Here is a 25858-nt window from a genome sequence, read left to right as displayed (position 1 = left end):
GCCTCGTCACCCCTAACCGCCCCCCCTTCTGGCCTGGTAACCCCTCACTGCCCCCCTGCCAGCCTGGCCGCCCCCAACTGCCCCCCCCCCCCCCGCCGGCCTAGTCACCCCAACTACCCCCCTACCAGCCTGGTCACCCCATTCAGCCTGCTGTTCAGTCATTTGGTCGTCCCTCACTAACCCCCCTGCTGATCTGGTTGCCCCACGCAGCCTGTGTTCAGTCGTCCGAACGGTTTCGGTCATGACGGCCCCTGGCTTGTTATATATTAGGATATAATATGACATGTTGAGGATAAGTAATATACATATATGCATCAAGTACATTTATATAAATACTAGAGACCCGGTGCACAGACTCGTGCACCAGTGGGGTCCCTCAGTGTGGCCTGCGGGGATCCGGGGAGGAGCCGCTCCCACACATCCTGGCCCTACTCATCGCGATCAGTTGAGTGGCGCTTCTGCTGTGGGAGCGCATTGACCACCAGAGGCAGCTCCTGCATTGAGCATCTGCCCCCTGGTGGTCAGTGCGCATCATAGCAACCAGTCAAGCGGTCAAGTGGTCGACTTGTCACTTAGACTTTTATATATATAGATATATTAGAGGCCCAGTGCATGAAAATTTGTGCACTCAAGGGGTCCCTCAACCCGGCCTGTGCCCTCTTGCAGTCCAGGACCCCTCAGGGGATGTCTGACTAATGGCTTAGGCCCGCTCCCTGGGGAACTGGGACTAAGCTGGCAGTCAGACATCCCTCTGGCAGCCGATTTCCTGATGACCGGTAGGGGCGGGGCCGGTAAGCAGGCGGGAACAGCCAACCTCTCGGTCCCTTCCCCCAGCCATCAGGCACCAATTACCTGAAGGCGAACAGGGAACTGGGGGTGGGTGGCGGCAGGGGGCGGGGCCAGCTGTGGGCAGCTGTGGAAGATGGCCCTGATTGCAGGCCAGGCCTAGGGACCGTACCCATGGACGAATTTTGTGAGCATGGCCTTTATATATATATAAAAGCACGTCATTGCGACCGGTTGTTCCGGTCATTCTGCCATTAGGGTAAATTTGCATATTACCCTTTTATTATATAGGATATTTTAATCATCACCTGAGAATATTGTGTTTTGGTCTTTTTAAAATGGATTTGGGAGAGAGAAAAAGATAGGGGGGAGAGAGAAAGAGAGAGAGAGAGAGAGAGAGAGAGAGACAGAATCATCAATCAGTTGCCTCTCACATGCACCCCGACCAGGGATCAAACCTGCAACCTGAGGATGTGCCCTAATCAGGAATCAAAACACAACCCTTTGGTGCATAGGACAATGCTCCAACTGAGTCACACCAACCAGGGCTATATAGCTATATATTTTTTATAGTATTGTTGGCTTTGTTTTTGATACTCTTATGGGCTCAGGCTCAACTCTGAAAATAATAATCTGTTAGAAAATTTAAGTCTTTTTGTAGGGATATGATACTGATATGCTTATGCATGCATTTGCTCCATAAAAAAGTAATTCTAGCCCTGGCAGGTGTTCGGTTGGTTGGAATGTCACCTGGTACACCAAAAGGTGGTGGGTTTGATTCCCAGTCAGGGCACATACCCTGGTTGCAGATTTGATCCCAGATCATGGCAAGTGCAGCAGGTAACCAATCAATGTTCACTGTTTTTCTCTCACATCTATGTCTTGCTCTTTCTCTCTCTTTCTCTCTCTCTCTCTCTCTCTCTTTCTGTCTCTAAAAATCAATTTTAAGAAAAGTAAATATACTTTTCTGTTGGTAAAACTAGATTTTTAATTATTTTTTGTTGTTGTTAATCCTCACCCGAGAATATTTTTCCATTGATTTTTGGAGAGTATAGAAGAGAGAGGGAAAGACAGAGAAACATCAATGTGAGAGAAACACATTGATTGGTTGCCTCCTGCACCAACCCTGACCAGGGCTCAGGTCAGGGAGGAGCCTGCAACCAAGGTATGTGCCCTTGATAGGAATTGAACCCAGGACCCTTCAGTCCACAGGCCAATGCTCTATCCACTGATCTAAACTGGCTAGGGCAAAAACTAGCTTTTTATTTAAGACTAGAGGCCCGGTGCATGAAATTTGAGCATGAGGGGGTCCCCTCAGCCCATCTGGGACCTCAGCGGATGTCCCGGGGATCGGGCCTCAACTGGCAGTTGGACATCCCTCTCACAATCCTGAACCGTTGGCTCCTAATCGCTCACCTGCCTGCCTGCCTGGTCGCCCCTAACTGCTGCCCCCACCCCTGCCAGCCTGATCGCCCCTCACTGCCTCTATGTGCCAACCTGATCGCCCCCAACTGCCCCCTCCCTGATAGCCTGGTCGCTCCTAACTGCCCCACACCAGCCTGGTCACCCCTAACTGCCCCCCCCTGCCAGCCTGGTTGCCCCCAACTTCCCCGCCAACCTAGTAACCCCTCATGCCCTCCCCGCCCCCCCCCCGCCGCTGGCCTGATATCTCTCAACTTAAGAAACATTCAAACCTGTAGAGAATTTTTGTGAGTTAATTTGAGCCAAACTGATAATTGCTGGGAAGCAAAATCTCAAAGTTTGAGAAAATGCTCTGGAAAAACGACAGTTTTGCACTCTATTTTTATACATTACAATAAAAAGAGGAGACCTCATAAGTGGGTTACATGAAATCCACTGGTGATTGATGAGGGAGGCAGGAGAAAGCAAAGCAGGGAAACCTCTGGGAGTGGATAAAAAGTGAAATGATAGACACATACTTCTTTTACTTAGGTGGTCCAGTATAGTTAACACTCAACAATTAGCATCATATTAGTTACAGTGAGGGGATTTGTGGTCTCCCAGGTGCCTATGCTTTGAGGGGTCAGGAAAAAAGGAATTTACTTTGACATTCCGAAGGTATGTTATCATAGATGCAAAGAGACAAATAAGCTCAAATAAGGTAAAGATTGAATCTTCCCTTTTGTCACAGAAGATTCTACCCTAGGACATGACTTCTTACTATAAACTGCTTTTAGTTTAAAAGTTTTCATTTCAAACCGTCCTATGTGGTTACTTTAGGTCTCTGAGTTTGCACCACACAGGCCTCTTCTGAGCTTCTCAGGTTTAGTATGTGGCCCCTTTTCATCATCATATCTCACAATTCAAACAGGCTTTCCTCACTTTTTAAAATTCTTTTTTTATTCTCTCTGATTGTATAATTTTGAAATTCCTGTCTTTTAATTCACAGATTCTTTGTTCTGCTTGATTCATTATGTTATAAGATAGGAAATGGGGCTTATCTACCCCGGTTGCTTGTGGGAGTGGGGTTCTTGGGGTACTGCTGGAATAAGAATTTCCAGAAGCCCCTATGGGAGATGAGATACAGTAGAAAATTTTACTTCTGGGGAACTACACCACTGGGTTTTTAAAGTCCCATTTTCCTTAGTCCAGTTATAGAAGAAGTATATCTAGGGCTTCAGTAGAGCTAAAATTAGAGTCACTGTCCAGAATTTTCAGTTCATGCTGGAATTGGGTTCAGTCCAGTATCAGGCTGGCTTAGCTTGTGTTTCCCTCTGCAGTCCATAAGTCCATTGCATGTTGGGTCCACATGGCCATGAGTCACACGGGCAAATATAAGGAAGCAGGAACAAAAGAGCCCCACAGCCAAGAGGACAGGAGTCAAGTTCAACAATTAGAGAGTTCCTTTGTTTGGAAGATTATATATTCCTAAATCTTCATGTGCTTGCATTGGCCATGCCCATTCTAGCCAAACATCTCTGTTCCCAGGTATGATTGACCAGCACCTTCTCTAGTTACCCCAACTTTACTGGGCAAGTGTGTTATCTTCTGTTGTTGGATCCCTTCCTCCAATGTTTTGCAGGGAATAGGATGGTGTTCCCTGGAGAGTGTGAAATTACAGCTTCCTGGTAAAGCCACCCAAATGATATGCCTATAATATCTGGCCTTCCCTTTGCTACTTTCCTATCCTATCTAATAAAGAGGGAATATGCTACTTGACCATCACGCCTTCACAAAGATGGCGGCACCCACAGCCAATAAGGAGGGATTGTGCTAATTGACTGCCATGCCCTCAAAGATGGCGGCGCCCTCAGCCACAAGATGGTGGCGCCCAGTCCCCTCAGCCCCACCAGGGCCCCAGGCGCACGGCAAGGCATTGCCCGTCCCCAGGTGGGTCTGGCTGCTCCACGTACCTGCCTCCGGAGTCCCCCAGTCCCCTCAGCCCCCCAGCCACTCAGGGCTGGCCCAAGGTATAGGCAAGTCTCACATGGCAGCTGCCCAGCCACCCAGGGCCGGCCGAGGCTTGCGCTGCCAGCAGTGGCAGCAGTAGAGGTGTGATGGGGGCATCGCCTTCTCCTGATTGCTGGGTCACCTCCTGCCCCTGAGGGCTCCCAGACTGTGAGAGGGGGCAGGCTGGGCTGAGTGATGTCCCCCTCCAGTTCATGAATTTTCATGCACCGGGCCTCTAGTTATTAATAACTAGCTAATTACAATGGTATCAATTCTGCTGTCATTGCCATCTTTGCTTTATTCATTTTATTCATTGTGTTCTTCAACCCCAGAAGTTGTTTGGTTATTTTTTATTTCTTTCTCATTGTTGAACTTCTCATTTTGTTTGTGTGTTGTTTTCCTAATTTTCTTGAATTGTCTTTCTGTGTTTTCTTATAGCTCATTAAGTTTCCTTAAAACTGCTATTTTTATTTCTCTATTGGGTAAATTGCTTATCTCCATGTCTTTGGGAGGTTACCAAAAGTCTATTTTACTCTCTTGCTGGTGTCATATTTCCTTGGTTTATTTCATGTTCCTTAAAGGTTTTCATTGCTGTGTTTACAATTGAAGTAACAGTCACACCCTTTCCCCTAACATATTCCTCTGATTTCATCCTTCATGTTATATGTGCCTCATGCTACTTTAAAAATCATTAATCTACAAAGTCACTAAACAAAACAGCCTGGTACTGGAATAAGACCAGGCGTATAGATCAATGGGACAGAACAGAGACCCCAGAAATCAACCCAAGTCATTGCACTCAATTAATAGTTGACAAAGGAGGCGAGAGCATACAATGGAGTCAAGACAGTCTCTTCAATAAATGGTGTTGGGAAAATTGGACAGATACATGCAAAAAAATGAAACTAGACCTACAACTTACACCATACACAAGAATAAACTCAAATGGAGAAAGGACTTAAATGTAAGTTGTGAAATCATAAAAGTCCTAGAAAAAGCCATAGGCAGCAAATCTCAGACATCTATCATAGCAATATGTTTATCGATACATCTCCTAGGGCAAAGGAAACTAAGGAGAAAATAAACAAATGGGACTACATCAAAATAAAAAGCTTCTGCACAGCAAAAGAAACCATCAACAAAATGAAAAGGGAGCCTACTGTGTGGGTGAACATATTTGACAATGATACATCTGATAAAGAGTTAATATCCAAAATATATAAGGAACTCATACAACTCAACACCAGGAAGACAGACTATCCAATTAAAAATTTGGCCCTAAATAGACACTTCTCCAAAATGGACTTACAAAAAGCCAAGAGACATATGAAAATATGCTCAAAGCCACTGATCATTAGAGAGATGCAAATTAAAACCACAATGAAGTATCACCTCACACCTGTCAGAATGGCTACCATCAACAAATCAACAAATGATAAGTGCTGGCGAGGATGTGGAGAAAAGGGAACCCTCGTAGACTGCTGGTGGGAATGCAGATTGGTGTAGCCACTGTGGAAAACAGTATGGAGTTTCCTCAAAAAATTAAAAATGGAACTCCCATTTGACCCAGTGATCCCACTTCTAGGAATATATCCTAAGAAACCGAAACACCAATCAGAAAGAATGAATGCACTGTTATGTTCATAGCAGTGTTATTTATAATAGCTGAGATCTGAAAACAACCAAAGTGCCCATCAGTGGATGAGTGTATAAATGTACATTTATATCATGGAATACTATGCAGCAGTAAAAAAAAAAAAAAAAAGGGTATCTCACCCTAGCCGGTTTGGCTCGGTGGATAGAGCATCGGCCTGCAGACTGAAGAGTCCCAGGTTTGATTCCAGTCAAGGGCATGAACCTTGGTTGTGGGCACATCCCTAGTAGGGGGTGTGCAGGAGGCAGCTGATCAATGTTTCTTTCTCATCCATGTTTCTAACTCTCTCTCCCTCTCCCTTCCTCTCTGTAAAAAATCAATAAAATAATGTTGTTTTTTTTAAAAAAAGGATATCTTACCCTTTGAGACAGCATGGAGGGACCTGGAGAATATTCTGCTTAAATGAACTAAGCCAGTTAGAGAAAGACAAGTATCACATGATCTCACTCATATGTGGAATGAAATGAACAAAATAAACAAATGAACAAAACAGACCCAAAGAAGGCGGGGATAGCTGGGTGGGTGGGAAGAGATCAACCAAAGACCTTGTATGCATATATGAATAGCCCATGGACACAGAAAAGAGAGTGGTGAAGGCCTGGGTGGGGTGCGAGGGCAGGCTTAAGGGATCAATGGGGATAAAAGGGGGATATATGTAATACTTTGAACAATGAAGATTTAAAAAAATAAATCATAGCAGAAAACTAATTATTATTACCTCTCAAATTCATCCAGACTTCTTATTTTGCTCCAGTTAGTGTGCTGGAACTTCTCTGCTTGAAACTGGATTTTCATAGAGGTTCTCTCCTCTATAGGTATTATCTAAAACAGTCTTTTCAAGGGGCTGCTAGACACATGGGCATTCAGGGTTTGCAGCGAGGACCGAGCTCTGCATACTTAGTATCCAAAGGGTGGGTGAGATTTCTTTTAGATTCCTTGGTGTCTAGTGATGGATCCCACAATTTCCACAAAAGCACTTTTGTCTGTGGATGGAGGTCAAATTGTTCATCATGGTGGAGTGGGGGGCATGACATGGGACACCTTATTTAGCCATGATGCTGATATCACTCCAACATGAGATAGATAGATTTATTTATTTATTTATTTATTTATTTATTTATTTATTTAAGAGAGAAAGGAAGAGAGAAACTTCAGTGTGAGAGAGAAACATTGATTGGTTGCCTCCCATATGCACCCTCCCATAGAACACACTACCTTTTGGTATACAGGACGATGCTCCAAACAACTGATCCACCCTGCCAGGGCAACATGTGGATATTTTATTTTATTGAATGATTGATTGATTGATTTGATTGATTTCAGAGAGGAAGGGAGAGAGAGAGAAACATCAGTCGGCTGCCTCCTGCATGCACTCAGACCAGGAATCCAACTGGCAACCTGGGTACAAGATGATGCTCCAACCAAATGAGCCATACCTGGCAGGGCAACGTGTAGGTGTTTTAAAAGTAAACTTTCCCCCTAAGGTATTTCTCTGATTTCTTCCTTTATTTTATATGCCTCATGCTACTTTAAAAATCATTCATAGCAGAAATCTAATTACTGCTCCCATGTATAGGAGTCATTGCTTTAAGCAGTGAAATGTAACATTTCAAGGTTCTTCAAAATTTCTTTCTTGACTCATCTCTCACTACTTGCTTTTATTATTTTACTAGAGGCCCCGTGCACGAATTTTGTGCACGGGGGTGTGTGTGTCCCTCAGCCAAGCCTGCACCCTCTCCAATCTGGCACCCCTCGAGAGATGTCTGACTGCCAATTTAGACCCGATCCCTGTAGGATCGGGCCTAAACAGGCAGTCGGACATCCCTCTCACAATCCAGAACTGCTGGCTCCCAACTGCTCGCCTGCCTGCCTTCATGATTGCCCCTAACCGCTTCTGCCTGCCAGCCTGATCACACCCTAACCACTCCCCTGCCAGCCTGATTGATGCCTAACTGCTCCCCTGCCAGCTTGATTGCCCCTAACTGCCCTCCCCTGCCAGCCTGGTCACCCCTAACTGCCCTCCACTGCCAGCCTGGTCACCCCTAACTGCCCTCCCCTGCCAGCCTGGTCACCCCTAACTGCCCTCCCCTGCCAGCCTCATCGTCCCTAACTGCTCTCCCTTGCTGGTCTGGTTCCCCCCCCCCAAACTGCCCTCCCCTGCAGGCCATCTTGTGGCAGCCATCTTGTGTCCACAGGGGGGCAGCCATCTTGTGTGTGGGAGTGACAGTCAATTTGCATATTACTCTTTTATTAGATAGGATAGAGGCCTGGTGCACAGGTGGGGACCGGCTGGTTTGCCCTGAAGGGTGTCCCGGATCAGAGTGGGGGTTCCCTTGGGGCATGGGTGGCCTGGGTGAGGGGCCTGTGGTGGTTTTCAGGCTGGCCACACCCCCCGGCAACCCAAGTGGAGGCCCTGGTATCTGGGATTTATTTATCTTCTACAATTGAAACTTTGTAGCCTTGAGCGGAGGCCAGGGCTGGCCAGGGCAGGCGGGAAACCTGGCTTCCTCCATTGCCGGGGGCAACCCAAGCCTCCTTCTCGCTCCAGCTCCATGGCTGCTGCCATATTTGTTGGGATTTATTAATCTTCTATAATTGAAACTTTGTAGCCTTGAGCGCAGGCCGGGGCGGGCGGGAAGCTTGCCTTCCTCCATTGCCAGGGGCAACCCAAGCTTCCTGCTTCCTCCAGCTCTGTGGCCGACGCCATTTTAGTTGGGTTAATTTGCATGCTCGCTCTGATTGGCTGGTGGGCGTAGCAGAGGTATGGTCAATTTGCATGTTTCTGTTTTATTAGATAGGATACTTTTCCTTTCAAGTTCTTAGGACACACCCCAATGCTATGTGCCTAATTTTTATGTTCACATTCTGATCTCTAAGTAGCATTGGTTTTTACCATTTATTTTCCTGGTGACCTCCTCTTCTGTAAAGTCTATCTTGTGTTCCCATAAAAAAACTTTTCATATGTCAACTCCTCAGTATCACATCGTGTTATACTTGTACTAGAGGCCCAGTACGTGAAATTCGTGCACTTGGGGTGGGGTCCGTCAGCCCGGCCTGTGCTCTCTCGCAGTCTAGGAGCCCTCAGGGAATGTCCCACTGATGGGGATGTCCCCCTGGGTAGCAGGCCTAAGCCAGCAGTGGGATATCCTGGAGGCGGGAGAGCCTAGCTTCTAGCTGAGTGGTGCTTCCCCTGTGGGAGTGCACTGACTACCAAGGTACAGCTCCTGAGTTGAGCATCTGCCCTCTGGTGGTCAGTGCATGTCATAGTGACCAGTCGTTCCGCCGTTCAGTCGATTTGCATATTAGCCTTTTATTATATAGGATTTCTATGGTCTTTTTAGCAAGGAATATGTATTTCCTTGCATACGGCTGGTACTTCATAACTGTTTTATGAATTAATAAGTGGTTATTAAGATAGTTAAGATTTGGGATTTTATAATATTTTAAAATTTTTATCAGTGGGATTATTAGAAAACATTGGCTTCTTTAGTGGATTTTTTAAAAGTAGCAGTCAGCCAAAACTGGTTTGGCTCAATGGATAGAGCGTCAGCCTGCGGACTGAAGGGTCCTGGGTTCAATTCCGGTCAAGGGCATGTACCTTGGTTGTGGGCACGTCCCCAGTGGGGGGTGTGCAGGAGGCAGCTGATCGATGTTTCTCTCTCATCGATGTTTCTGACTCTCTGTCCCTCTCCCTTCCTCTCTATAAAAAAAATCAATAAAATATATTAAAAAAATAAAATAAAAGTAGCAGTCAGTGGCTTGCAAATGAAGGAATTAAAGAAAAATGAAAAATGGGCAACAGAAGAACCTGGGATTACACCAACGTTTGAGAATGCTGATTCACTAACTGGTATTCTACCTCAAGTGAATCATAACAGGTGTTTAAGTGAAATAGATTAGGATGGTAGAAGGTGACATCTATACATTTTTTGTTTCTAGGTGAAGGAATGTTAGTGATAATTACTTTTTCTGGAAATAAAACAGCATAATGTAGCCCACCTCATATGGCTCAGTGGTTGAGCATTGACCTATGAACTAGGAGGTCATAGTTTGATTATTCTAATGTTGAATATGCAGATAATTACCTAAAATTTATACAATCATACACATATTTTTAAAATTATGTAATTCTGTATAATAAAAAGCTAATATGCTAATGGTCGTCACACTGTAATGACTGATCAGCAGGAGGCTACATGCACAGCAAGGTGTGTGAGGGTGGCTGTGCAAGGAGGAGGGAGGCAGGGCGCCTCCTCAGCATGGGAGGCAGGGTGCCGCCTCACACAATTTCAATCATGCGCTGGGCCTCTAGTAATAAGCATAAACATTGAGACCATACTGAATAGAATTTAATCATCCCTTAAAGATTCTACCTATTATAGTGCCTTTGACAGTATCATCATGAATAGTTACAATTTTGTAACATACTCTAAAATATCATTATATTAACTTAATAGTCTTTTAGATTATGGGGCAAGGGTGAAGATTTTATGTATGTACAATGGAAAAATAAACTAGTAACAATCTATCACTTTTGAATTATAAAGTTCTGAAATATAAAAACCATGCTTTCTGTAACAGTATCATTAACACATACTACGTTCTCAATAAGTGTATGTCCAATGCATTTATAAATTGTTGAATGAATGCCTGTTGGTAAATTTGTTTATCAAAAACATCTTGACCAGCTGGTATGGTTCAGTGGTTGAGCATTGACCCATGAACCAAGAGGTCACTGGTTTGATCCCAGGTCAGGGCATATGCCTCGGTTGTGGGTTCAATCCTCAGTAGGGGGCATGAAGGAGGCAGCCGATCGATGATATTTCTCTCTCATTGATGTTTCTATCTCTTTATCCCTCTCCCTTCCTCTCTCTCTCAAAATCAATTTTTAAAAAATCTTTAGTTTATTGAAAAACTATTTTCAATATGGCCCAGATATAAATTCCTTTTCATTTAAAAAAAATATGTATAATATTTAGAAATTATTTATAATTCTAGCTAGAAATTGAATAATAATATAAACTCATTTGCCATCATAGTACCATATTTTTCCTTGTATAAAGTGCTATTTTTTCCTAAAATCTTTACACTGAAAATCGAGTGGCATCTTATACACGGAAGTCAGGCAAGGAGGGCGCCATGCGAGTGCGTAGCTGCCCATACCTTGTCAAATAGGCTTCCTCCTGTTTGCAATCACGAGCCTTATCGTTACTGACATCAGCTGATGCCCTAATTGAGGTGGAGGTGGAGAGTGCGCAGATGCAATAGGGACCAGAGGGTTTTGAGACCATAAAGATGTAAAAAATAAAAAGATAAATACCGATAAGTGATTGTCTTACTCCTCAAGCTGAATGTAATCAGCTATGCAAGAGAGCATGGAAATAGAGCTGCAGAAAGACAATTTGGACCTCCTTCCACTGTGTGTATGATCAGACATTGGAGAAAACAGAAAGAAAAACTCCTTAAGATGCCAAAAAAAGAAAGGCCTTCAGAGGAAAATCAGCAAAATGTTTAAAATATTGTTTTTTTTATTTTGGGTTGGAAAAGTGGGGTGCGTCTTATACATGGGGGCATCTTATACACGGAAAGATATGGTACTTAAGCACACTGAAAAATAAGTATTACTTTCAAAGCATATTGTGAAGCACATGTTTTTAACCCAGATTTTCTGGGTTTGAATTCTGGTTCTGCTATTGACTAGCTTTGTAGACTCTGGCAAGATACTTAGCCTTTCTGTGCCTCAATTTCTTCCTCTGTAAAATACCTAACATATTGCCTACCTCCCATAATTTTTGTGAGGATTAAAATGTTCATAAGACATGTAAAATGCTCATAGTAATGCATAGTAAGTCCTCAAGAAACTAATATTATCCTATCTAATAAAAGAGGGAGTATGCTAATTGACCATCATTCCATCACAAAGATGGCTACACCCACAGCTGAGGCCAATTTTCCATAAGGAGCTTTAACGAGCAATCAGCAGGGACCTGAGGCTATGCCCTCCCCTGCTCCCATGGGACTTGACAGGGGACCTCAGGCTGTGTCTCCCACCCGGCAGGGCTTGACAGGGGACCTCAAGGTGAGCTTCCCATCCTGGTGCTGGGCTAGGGGACCTCAGGCTGCTCCCCCCGCCCTAGCACCAGGCCGGGGGACCTCAGGCCGCACCCCCCACCAGGTGGGGCTTGACAGGGGACTTCAAACTGCGCCCCCCACCCCGGTACCAGGCTGGGGGACCTCAGGTCTCCCCCCCTGCCCCAATGCCAGGCCAGGGGACCTTAGGCCGCGACCCCCGCCCCAGCACCAGGCCAGGGGACCTCAGGTCACAACCCCCGCCCAGCGGGGCTTGATGGGGGACCTCAAGGTGCGCTTCCTGTCCTGGTGCTGGGCTAGGGGACCTCAGGCCGCGCCCCCCACCAGGTGGGGCTTGACAGGGGACTTCAGGCCGCACCCCTCCACCCCGGCACCAGGCCAAGGAACCTCAGGCCGCACCCCCCACCCCAGCACCGGGCCAGGGGACCTGAGGCTGTGCCCCCCTGCCTGGAAGGGCTTGACAGGGGACCTCAGGGCATGCTCCCCACCCAGTGGGGCTTGATGGGGGACCTCAAGGTGCACCCCAGTGCTGGGTTGGGGGAACTCAGGCTGTGTACCCCCCGCCCAGCGGGGCTTAATGGGGGACCTGAGGCTGCACCCCCTTCCTAGTGCCAGGCCAGGGGACCTGAGGATGCACCCCCCCTCCCCCCCGCCTGGTGGGCCTTGACAAGGGACCTCAGGCCATGCCCCCCACCTGGCGGAGCTTGGTGAGGGACCTCAAGGCATGCCCCCTGCTCCGTTCTGAGCTGGGGGACCTCAGGACATGCCCCCCATCCTGGCGCCGGGCCAAGGGACCTGAGTCTACGTCCCCTGCCCAGCAGGGCTTGACAAGGGTGGGAATGGCCGAATCTGGATCTAGCCCAATGCGGGGGGAGGGGGGGGGGCGGCCTGCCAAGTCTGGGTCTCATACAATTTTGAGGTGCATGTGGGTGGGCGGGGACTTGACTCTGGGTCCTGTGGTGTGCCCCAGACTCTGACAGGAGGAAGGTTTTGTTTTTGTTTTTGTTTTTGTTTTTAAATATATTTTATTGATATTTTACAGAGAGAAAGAGAGAGGGATAGAGAGTTAGAAACATCGATGAGAGAGAAACATCGATCAGCTGCCTCCTGCACACCCCCCACTGGGGATGTGCCCGCAACCAAGGTACATGCCCCTGACCGGAATCGAACCTGGGACCCTTCAGTCCGCAAGCCAACGCTCTATCCACCGAGCCAAACCAGATAGGGCAGGAGGAAGGTTTTCATATACATTTTGCTAATTTTCTTTCATCTCTGAGAAAGGGCAAATAGCAATATTAAATTATTTCCTCTAATTAATCCCCTTTTAATGTGCATGAATTTCATGCACCGGGCCACTAGTGACTACTATAAAAGGGTTTCCTTCACATAAGAACTTAAGTCATACTTTCCAAATAGGTCTCAGGGCCAGTAAAAACTTGTTTTTATTGAACATGACAATAAAAGCCATGGTATATTATTAATAAACATTATGTTTTTCCTTTTGCTTTGACTATCATCTTGATCTAATTTTAATACATTGTGTTAATATTATTAATATATCTACTTTGTCCCTTAATGTTATTCTTTTTATTTATTGTTTAATCCCCCTTATAGAAGTTAATTACAAATTTAGAGATATTATATATGAGAAATAATAGGTTAACTATTCTTTGTATTTTAAGTATTTAATATTTGCCTGAAAAGAAATGTTTATTTTTTTTTTAGGTTAGCAAAGCAAACATCTAGTGAAGAGAAAACATCTAGTGAAGAGAACAAGGTATTTTAAAAATGAAATTATCAAAAATATTATCTGTAGTAAAAATGCATTATAAAAAATATAGTGAAAAATAGAAAATCTTCCTTTGTTGTAGAGACATTTATTTAAAAAAAGTAATTTAGAAATACTAGTTATTGATAAAGGTACCTATTTGATAACAATCAGTTCTTTTAAGAATACCTATGTGTTGGCTTTTATAAAAAGGTGGATATTTATCCATACAGTATGCACGTAGTATATTTTATCAACATTTTGAAAACAGTATTATTTATTTGTAGGTTAAAGAGAAAATTGATTCTGTGGATGACCTTGATGACTTAACTCAGTCATCTGAAACAATTTCAGAACATTGCGAGTTGTCTTACTCCAATTATAAGAATTCCATGTTGCTAATTGAACAACTTGGCATGGATTGTAAAGGTAACATCATTGTATAAATGTAAAGCCTTTTGCTGTATAATGTAGAAATATATGCACACCTTGTCTAGTTCTGCACCACAGAGGATGTATTGTTGAGGTATTTATCTGGGAAATATGTTTTATATTAAAACTAGAGGCCGGTGCACAGATTCGTGCACTTGGCCTAGCTTATGGGGATCAGTCAGAAACCAGCCCGGTACATGGATTCATGCACCGGGCCTCTAGTATGCATATAAAATTTTGGTTAATTTCTTCCCGCCCTCCACTGTCCCCCACTTCCCTCTGAGATTCATCAGTCTGTTCCATGTTTCCATGCCTGTGTGTTGAGCATCTGCCCCCTGGTGGTCAGTATGTGTCATAGCTACCAGTCAAACCGTCGAACTGTTGAAAAGTCGCTTAGGCTTTTATATAGCCAATATAACCCAATATAATAAAGAGTTAATATGCTAATTAGACCGAACAGCAGAACAACTCTCCGGACAACCTTCAGGATGAAGCTGGGGCTGTGAGGGCTGGCCAAGGCTGTGAGGGGCTGTGAGGGCCAGCCGAGGCAGCCGGGGCTGTGAGGGCCAAGCCCCTTGCATGAATTTTGTGCATCAGACCTCTAGTATATAGATAAAATGAGAGTGATTGTGTGCCATTCCACCTCCTGGAAACTTGGTCTCTATTGCCGCCATAATTATTATACACTTAAATATTCAGATCTCATCATGTTTAAGACTAAGCTATTATTTCTCATTGCTCTAAGGTTAAAGGCCATAATCCTCTAGCTTCATTTTGTACCATCCTTCTTTCCATCTATGTCAGTGGTTAGCAAACTCATTAGTCAACAGAGCCAAATATCAACAGTACAACGATTGAAATTTCTTTTGAGAGCCAAAAACCGACTTCTGCGTATGGGCCACGAAGTTTCAGTTGCACTGTACGTGCGCTCCCGCACATGGTATTTTGTGGAAGAGCCACACTCACGGAGCCAAAGAGCCACATGTGGCTCGCAAGCCGCAGTTTGCTGACCACTGATCTATGTTATAGCCAATGTCTTATATGTTTTTTCCTGTAGTAGAGGTTTTTTCCAATAGCTTGGTTAGGTAAACTACACATATATGAAGTGTATAACTTTATAATTCTGATATATGTGAACACATATGAATTCATCAGCACAATCCAGATAGTTAACATATCCATCACCCCTAAAAGTCTCCTCATGACCCTTTATATCTCTTATTAAGAGACTGCGAAATTGTTTCCTGAAGTAGTTGTACCATTGTCCATTCCCACCAGCAGTGCATGATATCTTCACAGACATTTAGTAGTGTCAGTTTTTAAAAACCTTAGCCATTCTGATGGTGATGTAGTGTATATATCATTACTAGAGGCCCAGTGCATGAAAATTCATGCACTGGAGGGGGGTCACTCAGCCCGTCCTGCCCCCTCTCACAGTCCGGGAGCCCTCAGGGGCGGGAGGTGACCCGGCAATCGGGAAGGCGACGCCCCATCACACCTCTGCTGCTGCCATTGCCGGCAGCAAGTCTCAGCCAGCCCTGGTTACCTGAGCCTTGGGCAGCCCTGGGCGGCTGGGCAGCCACCATCCGAGGCTTGTTTGCGCCTTGGGCTGGCCCTGGGCAGCTGGGGGGCTGAGGGGGTTGGGGAACTCTGGAGGCAGGTGCGCGAAGTGGCCAGGCCTGCCTGAGAGCGGGCCTGGCCTTGCTGCGCACCTGGAGCCCTGGTGGGGCTGAGGGGACTGGGCGCCGTCATCTTGTGGCTGTGAGTGCCGCCATCTTTGAGGGCATGGCAGTCAGTTAGCATATAGCCTCCTTATTGGCTGTGGACGCTGCCATCTTTGCGATGGCATGAGGGTCAAGTAGCATATTCCCTCTTTATTAGATAGGATGGCTTTAGTATTTATTTCCCTAATAACAATAATGTTGAACGTCTTTTCATATGTGTATTTGCCATGTATACATCTCTGAACTGTCTGTCTGGATCTTTTGCCATTTTGAAAATTAGGTTGTCTTCTTATTTGTAGTTTTGAAGATTCTTTATATATTCTACATACAATTCCTTTATCAGCTATATTTTTTTGTAAGGGTTTCTCCCAATCTGTGGCTTGTCTTTTCCTCCTTTTCACAGTGTCTTTTGAAGAGCAGCTGTTTTTCTTTTTGATAAAACTCATTTTATCCTTTGTTATTTTACAGATTTTGCTTTTGTTATTCATGTCTAAGAATACGTTGCCTAGCACAAGGTCACAACATTTTCTTTAAAGACTTCCCTTAGAAGTTTTATAATTTTAGGTTTTGTGTTTAGATCTATGATTCATTTTGTGTTCTCTTTTACATATGATGCAGAGTATGGATCCAAATTAATTTTTTTGTGCATGGATATTCAAGTTCTTCCAGCACAGTTTGTTAAAAAGGCTATATTTTATTTACTTCATGCTACTGTGTCTTTGTCAAAATCAGTTGAGCATACATTTATAGGTTTATTTCTGGACTCTGTTCTGTCCCATTGATCTATTTGGCCATCTTTATAGCAATAACAATGTGTTTTAAATACTTTAGGTTTATAAAAGTTCTTGAAATCAGGTAATATGTTCTTTTTCATGATCATTTTGCTATTCTAGGTTTTTTATGCATTTCCACATCAAATTTAAGTCAGTTTTTCAATTTCTAAAGATAGTCTGCTAGCATTCTCAAAATTAGGTTTGGATCATGTTGAATCCACAGATTAATTTTTGAAAAATTGACTTTTTAATAATATTGAATTTTCTACCCTTAATCAAAGTATACAGGTCTTCTTTTATTTTCTTATTGTATACATATTTCCATCTTTTATTATATTACTCATAAGTATTTCTTATTTATCAATGCAGTTGTAATTAATGTATCTTAAATTTTTTAATCTCTGATTGTTCACTACTAATATATAGACATACATTTGATTTTTATATATTGATTATCCATCAACTTTGCTAAATTCATTTATTAGTTCTAGTAGCTTTTTGGTAGATTCTACCAGATTTTCTACATAACCAAAGGTTGTCAAACTTTCTTTCTTAAACCAGTATTTTACTAAAGATAGGAAATATTTAAGACTTGTAACATTCTCTATTACATCTAATCAGCTCTGACATTGTAGCATGAGAGTAGCCATAGACAATACATAATTTAATGGACATGACTATATTTCCATAAAAATTAATTTACTGAAAGAGAACAAATAGGCGGAGCTAGTACATGGTGGGAAGGGGTGGGATTTTGCTAGCCGCGGCTGCCGCTGGAGCCAGTGTCCGGGCTGGTGATGGGGTTAATTCCCTTTCGTAAGACTCTGACTTGTACCCACCCAGCCCCGTCGCCGCCCCACCGCACCGCGCTCCAACCGCCTCCTCCTCCTCAGTAACGCGGGCCACTGAAAGGATTTGGAGGCAGAAGTGAAAGATACAACCAGAGTTGAAACTCTTACCAAATCAGAGAACTATGGGAAGATTTTAGCAGAGAAGAATGAACATTGTATTGACAACAATATTGATTTTCAGTTGTATCTTTGTACTTGGCAAATGCTTTGTCTGGGGGTATTCATCTGTCTATATGTGCATATAATCATGATTCAAAGCATATTTTGGAAAAGTTCAAACAATCCCTCTCCTCATAAACTATTTGTTAAACAGTAGGATGGCCCAGTGGTTGGCAAACCACGGCTTGCGAGCCACATGAGGCTCTTTAGCCCCTTCAGTGTGGCTCTTCCACAAAATACCATGGCCTGGGCGAGTCTATTTTGAAGAAGTGGCATTAGAAGAAGTTTAAGTTTAAAAAATTTGGCTCTCAAAAGAAATTTCAGGAGAAACCAAGATGGCGGCATAGGTAACCACCTAAACTGCTGCCTCACACAACAATTTCAAAACTACAACTAAAAGACAGAATGGACGTCATCCAGAACCACAGGAAAGCTGGCTGAGTGGAAATTCTACAACTAGAAGGAAAGAGAAAAGCTCAGGGAGAATCAGAGGAACTGCAAAGGGCTGAGGTATGGAGACATGCGCGCAAAGAGGAAGGGCAGCTGAGTGCCTGGCTGGCTTTCTCTGGCGGGAGGGGGAAGGAAGCCCCCGACTGCACTGAACCCCAGTTCTGGGCAAAACCCCATGGACCCAGGCTCATACAGGGGGAGTCTGGACTGTCAGAGAGAAAGGCACATGGAGACTTGGAGACTCGGGGGAGCCACGGCAGGCAGGGGTCTGGAGGCGCGCGTGTGGGAGTGAGCGCAGAAAAGACTGACTGTGGAATTTGCCGCAGGCTTTCCCTAGCGGAAGGGAGTCAGAAGCTCCAGACTGCACTGAATCCCAGTTCCGACTGCACTGAACCCCAGTTCCAGGCGAGCCCCTGGGGACCCACGCTCTTACAGGGGGAATCTGGATTATCAGGCTGAAACTCAGGGGAGCCTCGGAAGGCAGAGGTCTGGAGGCATGCGCACAAGGGCGGGGCTGATGGGAAGCCAAGACTGTCTGCTCAGCCCTGAGACTCCGCCGCATCAAAGCTGAGCACAGAGGCTTTTGCAATTTTGCAAGTCTGGTTCTATAAGGATGTCTCCAGCACAGAAGGTCTCCCGGGGTAGACACAGCTGATACAGCCAATTGGCCTGGAAGTCAATTCCTCCCAGTGATACCAACAACAATCAAGACTTAACTACAACAAGGCTGTACACACAGTCCACAAAGGGGTGCACCAAGAGTGTCCACCTCAGGTAACTGGGGAGGCCGACCCACTGGGCCATATAGGAAACCTAACACACAAAGCTACCCTACCAACTCAGGGAAGCAGTGAAAATGCGGAGATGAAGAAACAGATCACAAACGAAAGAAATGGAGGAAAACAAACGACTGGATATAGAATTCAAAACCACACTTATAAGGTTTTTCAAGAATTTCCTAGAAAAGGCCGATAAATTTAGCGAGACCCTCGAGGATATGAAAAAGGACCAACTGGAAATTAAACATACACTGACTGAAATAAAAAAATACTATACAGAGACCCAACAGCAGATTAGAGGAACGCAAGAATCAAGTCAAAGATTTGAAATACAAAGAAGCAAAAAACACTCAACCGGAAAAGCAAAAAAAAAAAAAAAAAAAAAAATCCAAAAAGTTGAAGATAGTGTAAGAAGCCTCTGGGACAACTTGTACCAACATCAGAATTATGAGGGTGCCAGAAGAAGAGAGAGAGCAAGATACTGAAAACCTATTTGAAGAAATAATGACTGAAAACTTCCTCCACCTGGTGAAAGAAATAGACTTACAAGTCCAGGAAGCGCAGAGAACCCCAAACAAAAAGAATCCAAAGAGGACCACACCAAGACACATCATAATTAAAATGCCAAGAGCAAAAGACAGAGAATATTAAAAGCAGCAAGAGAAAAACAGTTAATTACCTACAAGGGAGCACCCATACGACTGTCAGCTGACTTCTCAACAGAAACTATGCAGGCCAGACGGGAGTGGCAAGAAATATTCAAAGAGATGAATAGCAAGAACCTACAACCAAGATTACTCTACCCAGCAAAGTTATCAATCAGAATGGAAGGTCAGATAAAGAGCTTCACAGATAAGAAAAAGCTAAAGGAGTTCATCACCACCAAACCAGTATTATATAAAATGCTGAAAAGTATTCTTTAAGAAGAGGAAGAAGAAAAAAGTAAAGATAAAAATTATGAACAACAAATACGTATCTATCAACAAGTGAACCTAAAAATCAAGTGAATTAAAAATCTGATGAACAGAATAAACTGCTGAATATAATAGAACCAGGGGCATAGAAAGGGAGTGGACTGATAATTCTCAGGGGGAAAGGGGTATGGGGGTTGCAGGAAGAGAGTGGACAAAAATCGTACACCTATGGATGAGAACAGTGGTGGGGAGGTAAGGGCAGAAGGTGGGGTGGGAACCGGGTGGAGGGTAACTATGGGGGAAAATGGAGAAACAATTGTAATAATCTGAACAATAAAGATTTATTCAATAAAAAAAAAAAGAAAAGAAAAAAAATTAATTTACTAAAATAAGCAACCTGGCCCACAGGTGGGAGTTTGCTGGGTCTTATTATGTGATCATGTTGTCTGCTAATAAAGACAGATTTACTTCTTCTTTTCCCATATGGATGCCTTTTGTTTATTTATCTTGCATAATTATTATTTTTTTATTAAGGTATTATATGTGTACTTATCTTACCATTGCTCCCCCCACACACCACTCCCATACATGCCCTCACCCCCCAATGTTTTGCATCCATTGGTTATTCTTATATGCATGCATATAAGCCCTTCGGTTGATCTCTTATTTCCCCCACCTCTCCCTAACCTTCCCGCTGTAATTTGACAGTCTGTTTGATGCTTTACTGCCTCTGTATCTATCTTTTTGTTCATCAGTTTATAATGTTTTTTATTATCCACAAATGAGTGAGATCATGTGGTATTTTTCTTTCATTGATTGGCTTATTTCACTTAGCATAATGTTCTCTAATTCCATCCAGGTTGCTACAAATAGTAAGAATTCCTTCTTTTTTATGGCAGCAAAGTATTCCATTGTGTAGATGTACCATAGTTTTCCGATCCAGTCATCTGCTGATGGACACCTAGGCGGTTCCAAATCTTAGGTATTGTAAATTGTGCTGCTATGAACATAGGGGTGCATATATCCTTTCTGATTGGTGTTTCTGGTTTCTTAGGATATATTCCTAGGAGTGGGATTACTGGGTCAAATGGGAGTTCCATTTTCAGTTTTTTGAGGAAACTCCATACTGTTCTCCACAGTGGCTGCACCAGTCTGCATTCCCACCAGCAGTGCACGCGGGTTCCTTTTTCTCCGCATCCTCGCCAACACTTGTTGTTTGTTGACTTGTTGATGATAGCCATTCTGACAGGTGTGAGATTGTATCGCATTGTCATTTTGATTTGCATCTCTCGGATAATTAGTGACTTTGAGCATGTTTTCATGTGTCTCTTGGCCTTCCTTCTGTCTTCTTTCGAAAAGATTCTATTTAGGTCCATTGCCCATTTTTTTATTGGATCATTTCTCTTCCTTTTATTAAGTTGTATAAGCTGCCTGTAGATGTTGGAGATTAAACCATTATCAGTGATAACATTTGCAAATATGTTCTCCCATACAGTGGGGTTTCTTGTTGTTTTGTTGATGGTTTCTTTTGCTGTGAAAAAGCTTTTTATTTTGATGTAGTCCCATTTATTTATTTTCTCTTTGGCTTCCATTGCCCTAGGGGCAGTATCAGTGAAGAAGTTCTTTTGGCATATGTCTGAGATTTTGCTGCATGTGGATTCCTCTAGTATTTTTATGGTTCCCTGTCTTATATTTAAGTCCTGTTATCTTGCATAATTATACTAGAACCTCTGGTTTAATGCTGAATAGGAGTAAAAGCCGTCATTCCTGCTTGTTCCTGATCCTCTAGGGCAAGAATTCAGCTTTTCACTATTATCTATGATGTCAACTGTAGAGTTCTCATAGATCTTTTCTTATCATATTGAAGAAGTTTTCTTGTATTCCTAGTTTGCTGAATGGTTTTATCAGGAATACTTGTTGAATTTTGTCCAGTGCTTTTTCCCCCCCTACTAATTGATTACAAGTTTATTAATATGGTGAATAATAGTTGATTTCTTTTTACTTTAAAAAATGCCTTTATTGAGATATAATATATGACATACAGATTATCAATTTAAAGAACACAATACAGTAATTTTTAGTGTTTTCATAGAATTGTACAACCATCACCACAATATAAGGACATTTTCATCACCCCAAAATGAAACCCTATACCCATTTGTAACTATTTTAAAAGACAAATTTAGGACTATGCAGCTCAAAAGAAAAACATTTTTTCTCTCTCACTTGGTAAGAGGCTGGATTAAATAGCTCTAATTTGAAAGAGTCTTTCTTAAACAAAACAAAAACTTCATTTGCTATTGTATTAGAATGGATAATTAGCTAAATTTGACTTAGCCAGTGATAAATTGGTCACACTTAGGTTCATAAACATCCATCTAGTTGTTCTCTTAGTGCAATAGTCAACAAAATTTTATAATGGAACTAGTGTTCTGGTGAACAGATTCGTGCACATTGAAAGGAAATTAATTAAAAGAAATATTTTAATATCTCTATTCAACCTTTTTCTATAATAGAAGTGAAATGTCAACCGAATTCACCATCGACAATGACAGACCAAAACACATGTGTGCGTTTGGCACCAGCAAGAGCTTTATATGTATCATGCATGTGCGAGTCCACTTAGCCTTTTATATCTATAACTAGAGGCCCAGTGCACGAAATTCATGCATGGGGGGCTGTGTCCCTCAGCCCAGCCTGCACCTTCTCCAATCTGGGATCCCTTGAGGGATGTCTGACTGCCCGTTTAGGCCCAGTCCCACTGGGCAGTCGGACATCCCTCTCACAATCCAGGACTGCTGGCTCCCAACCGCTTGCCTGCCTGCTTGCCTGATTGCCCCTAACTCAGCCGTGGGAAACCTACGGCCCGCGGGCCGGATCCGGCCCGTTCGGCTGTTCTATCCAGCCCGCGGAGCTGAAAGAGCGGAGTGTTCTCTTGCTCTCCCCTCCGCTCCTTTACTTTGAATTTATATTAGTTCACACAAACACTCCATCCATGCTTTTGTTCCGGCCCTCCGGTCCAGTTTAAGAACCCATTGTGGCCCTCGAGTCAAAAAGTTTGCCCACCCCTGCAACTGCTTCTGTCTGCCAGCCTGATCACCCCATAACCACTCCTCTGCCAGCCTGATCAATGCCTAACTGCTCCCCTGCTGGGCCGATTGCCCCTAACTGCCCTCCCCTTCCGGTCTGGTCGCCCCCCAACTGCCCTCCCCTGCTGGTCCAGTCACCCCCAACAGCTCTCCCCTGCAGGCCCGGTCCCCCCCAATTGCCCTCCCCTGCAGGCCTGGTCCCCCCCAAACTGCTCTCCCCTGCAGGCTTGGTCTCTCCCAACTGCCCTCCCCTGCCGGCCCTCTTGTGGTGGCCATCTTGTATCCACATAGGGGTGGCCATATTTGACCACATGGTGGCTGCTGTCTTTTTTGTTGGAGTGATGGTCAATTTGCATATTACCTCTTTATTATATAGGATAATAAAAGCATAATATGCTAATTAGATTGGAAAGCCGAACGACCTTCCGGATATCATTCTGGACGTCCTTCCGGACAAAGCCACTGTGGTGGGGGTTGAGGCAGAGACGGTTAGGGGTGATCAAACAGGAAGGCGAGTGGTTAGGGGCAATCAGGCAGGCAGGCGAGTGGTTAGGGGCAATCAGGCAGGCAAGCAGGAGAGCGGTTAGAAGCCAGTGATCCCGGATTGTGAAAGGGATGTCTGACTGCTGGTTTAGTTCAGATCCTTCAGGGATCCCTGCGAGATTGGACCTAAACCGGCAGTTGGACATCCCCTAGGAGTCCCAGATTGCAAGAGTGTGCAGGCCTGGCTGAGGGACCCCCCCCCCCCCCGTGCACTAATTTCATGCACTGGTCCTCTATTATATAGATAAACTTACTTAATTAGACCTGCTTTCTGATGTAGCTAAACTTTTTCCAGCCCAGTGAAGCACCCCAACTTCTCTTTCAGGTAATTGTCAGCTACACAGCAGTAAATATCACCACAAAGCAGATTATTATTATAGATCATACAGGGAGAACAAAGGGTAAAATATTTAACTGTAGCGTGTTTGACTATATTCTGCACAGTGAGAAAACCTGAAGTCATTTTCAAGGTCCACCATTTCTTCTTTTTAGTCGGGTCAAGTTTCTAAACTTTCTAAATCTACATTGTCTTGCTAATGAAAAGAAAATAAGATTCTACCGAATCTCTTATCTACCTATTCAAGGATTTCTATGAGGATCAAATGAGATGAGGCATGGGAAAATGCTTCACAAACATTTGGTTAAACTGTAAAATGTTTGCACCTGGCTATAAAGCAAGTTGGGTTTTTGGGCTTAAGAAATTCCAAGGAGGCTAGTCACTAGGGAGAGGAAGCTGGGCATTGCTATGTTACATCATTACCTGGTGCCCACAGCGACCATTTCTGGGCTGGGTTGGGCTGTGGGCCACATTTTGTGCTATGGGGTCTTGGCAGTGTTGGCTGCGATTTGGTGGGGTGTCTCTTCAGAGTGGTGGTGGGGCCTGTATCCAAATAGGGGAAAGCCAAGTGTTGGTTTGTGGGTGCCAGGTCCATGGTGCTGTTTATTTTTAAATGGCCAGTGTGTGTCATAGCAGCTCCTGCATTGAGCGTCTGCCTCCTGGTGGTCAGTGTGAATCATATTTACTGGTCGGAGCATCTGCCCCCTGGTGGTCATTGCACATCGTAGCTACTGGTCAGAAGGAAGGACAGACACTTAGCCTTTTATATATATACTGTAGATGTCAGTGATGTGCATAATATATGAGGTAGCTAAAGATTCACATTCCACTCCCACTGAAAATTTTTCCTTCCTGAGATTATATGATTTTGTTTTTATCTTTTAATTGAAGAAATTTTTTTGGTGCTGATGTGGAAAGATCTTTTTTTACTTAAATTTATTGAGGTAATATTGGTTAGTAACATAATATAAAATTCAGGTGTACAACATTGTAATACATCTGTATACTGTATTGTGTGCTTGATACTCAAAGTCTACTTCCATCAGCATATATTTGGCTCCCTTTATTCTAATTGATTTTTGAATGTTAAACATACCCTGCATTTTTGGGGTAAACCCTATCTGGTCCTGACAAATGGTTATTTTGATCTGTTGTTGAATTTGATTTGCTAATGTTTTGTTCAGAATTTTTACCTCCATGCTCATGACATAGTTTTCATTCTTATAACATAAGAATGTTTTGTCTGGTTTTGGTTTCAGGGTACTAGGGAATGAGTTGGGGCATATTTCTACTCTTCATTTTTTGAGAGAGTTTGTGTAGAATTGGTAGTATTTTTTCCCAAAATGTTTGGTAGAATTCACCAGTATAGCCATTTAGTTCTGGACTTTCCTTTTTGGAAAGGTCTTTAAGTAGGACTTTAGGTTCTTTTATCTGTTCTTTCTTGATGGAGCTACAGTAATTTCTCCTTTTCAAGCAATTGACCCACTTCATCTGAATCATCATATTTATTTACATAAATTTTATATTACTCTGTTATTCTTTTAATATCTGTAGCAATGTCATATGATTTCTGATATTGGTAACTTGTGTCTTCTCTCTTTTTTTCTTTATCAGTCTAGCTGAAGGTTTATTATTTTTACTGATCCTCAGAAAGCTGTTGGTTTCATTGACTTCTCTCCATTTTTAATTTTTTTTCTTATTGATTTCATCTTTGATGTTTATTATTTCCTTTCTTCTGTTTGCTTTGAGTTTAATTTGCTCTTCTGTTTCTAGTTTCCTAAGGTGTAAGCCAAGGTCATGATTTGAGACCTTCCTTCTTTTCTAATATGGACATTCATTGCTATAATTTTTATATAAATATTATTGTAGAAGCCTTCCACAAAATCTAATGTTTTGTTTTTTATTGTAATTCAGTTCAAATTTTTTCTAATTTCTATTTCATTACCTTTTTTTTTTTAAATTGGTTTTTAGAGAGAGTGGAAGGGAGAGAGGGAAAACTTCGATTTGTTATTCCAATTATGCATTCATTGGTTCATGCTTTTATGTGCCCTGACTAGGGATTGCATCAGGACAGTACTCAAACAAACTAATCTACCCA

General features: G+C 43.3%; 1 protein-coding gene across 9 annotated transcripts in view; it reads left to right on the top strand.

Annotated features, from left to right (window-relative positions):
* LOC308252626 (ankyrin repeat domain-containing protein 26-like) overlaps positions 1-25858 on the top strand; it is a 141693-nt gene that overhangs the window by 61842 nt on the left and 53993 nt on the right. For all 9 annotated transcript variants that reach the window (XM_080677401.1, XM_080677400.1, XM_080677398.1 and 6 more), the window contains 2 exons: positions 13667-13718; positions 13997-14138. In XM_080677401.1, the coding sequence (XP_080533527.1) occupies positions 13667-13718; positions 13997-14138 (194 nt within the window). The remainder of the gene's footprint in view (positions 1-13666; positions 13719-13996; positions 14139-25858) is intronic.

This window comes from Plecotus auritus, assembly GCF_963455305.1.
Source record: "Plecotus auritus genome assembly, chromosome: 1".
Taxonomy (NCBI): Eukaryota; Metazoa; Chordata; class Mammalia; order Chiroptera; family Vespertilionidae; genus Plecotus; species Plecotus auritus.
This window is presented reverse-complemented; position numbering and strand designations above follow the sequence as displayed.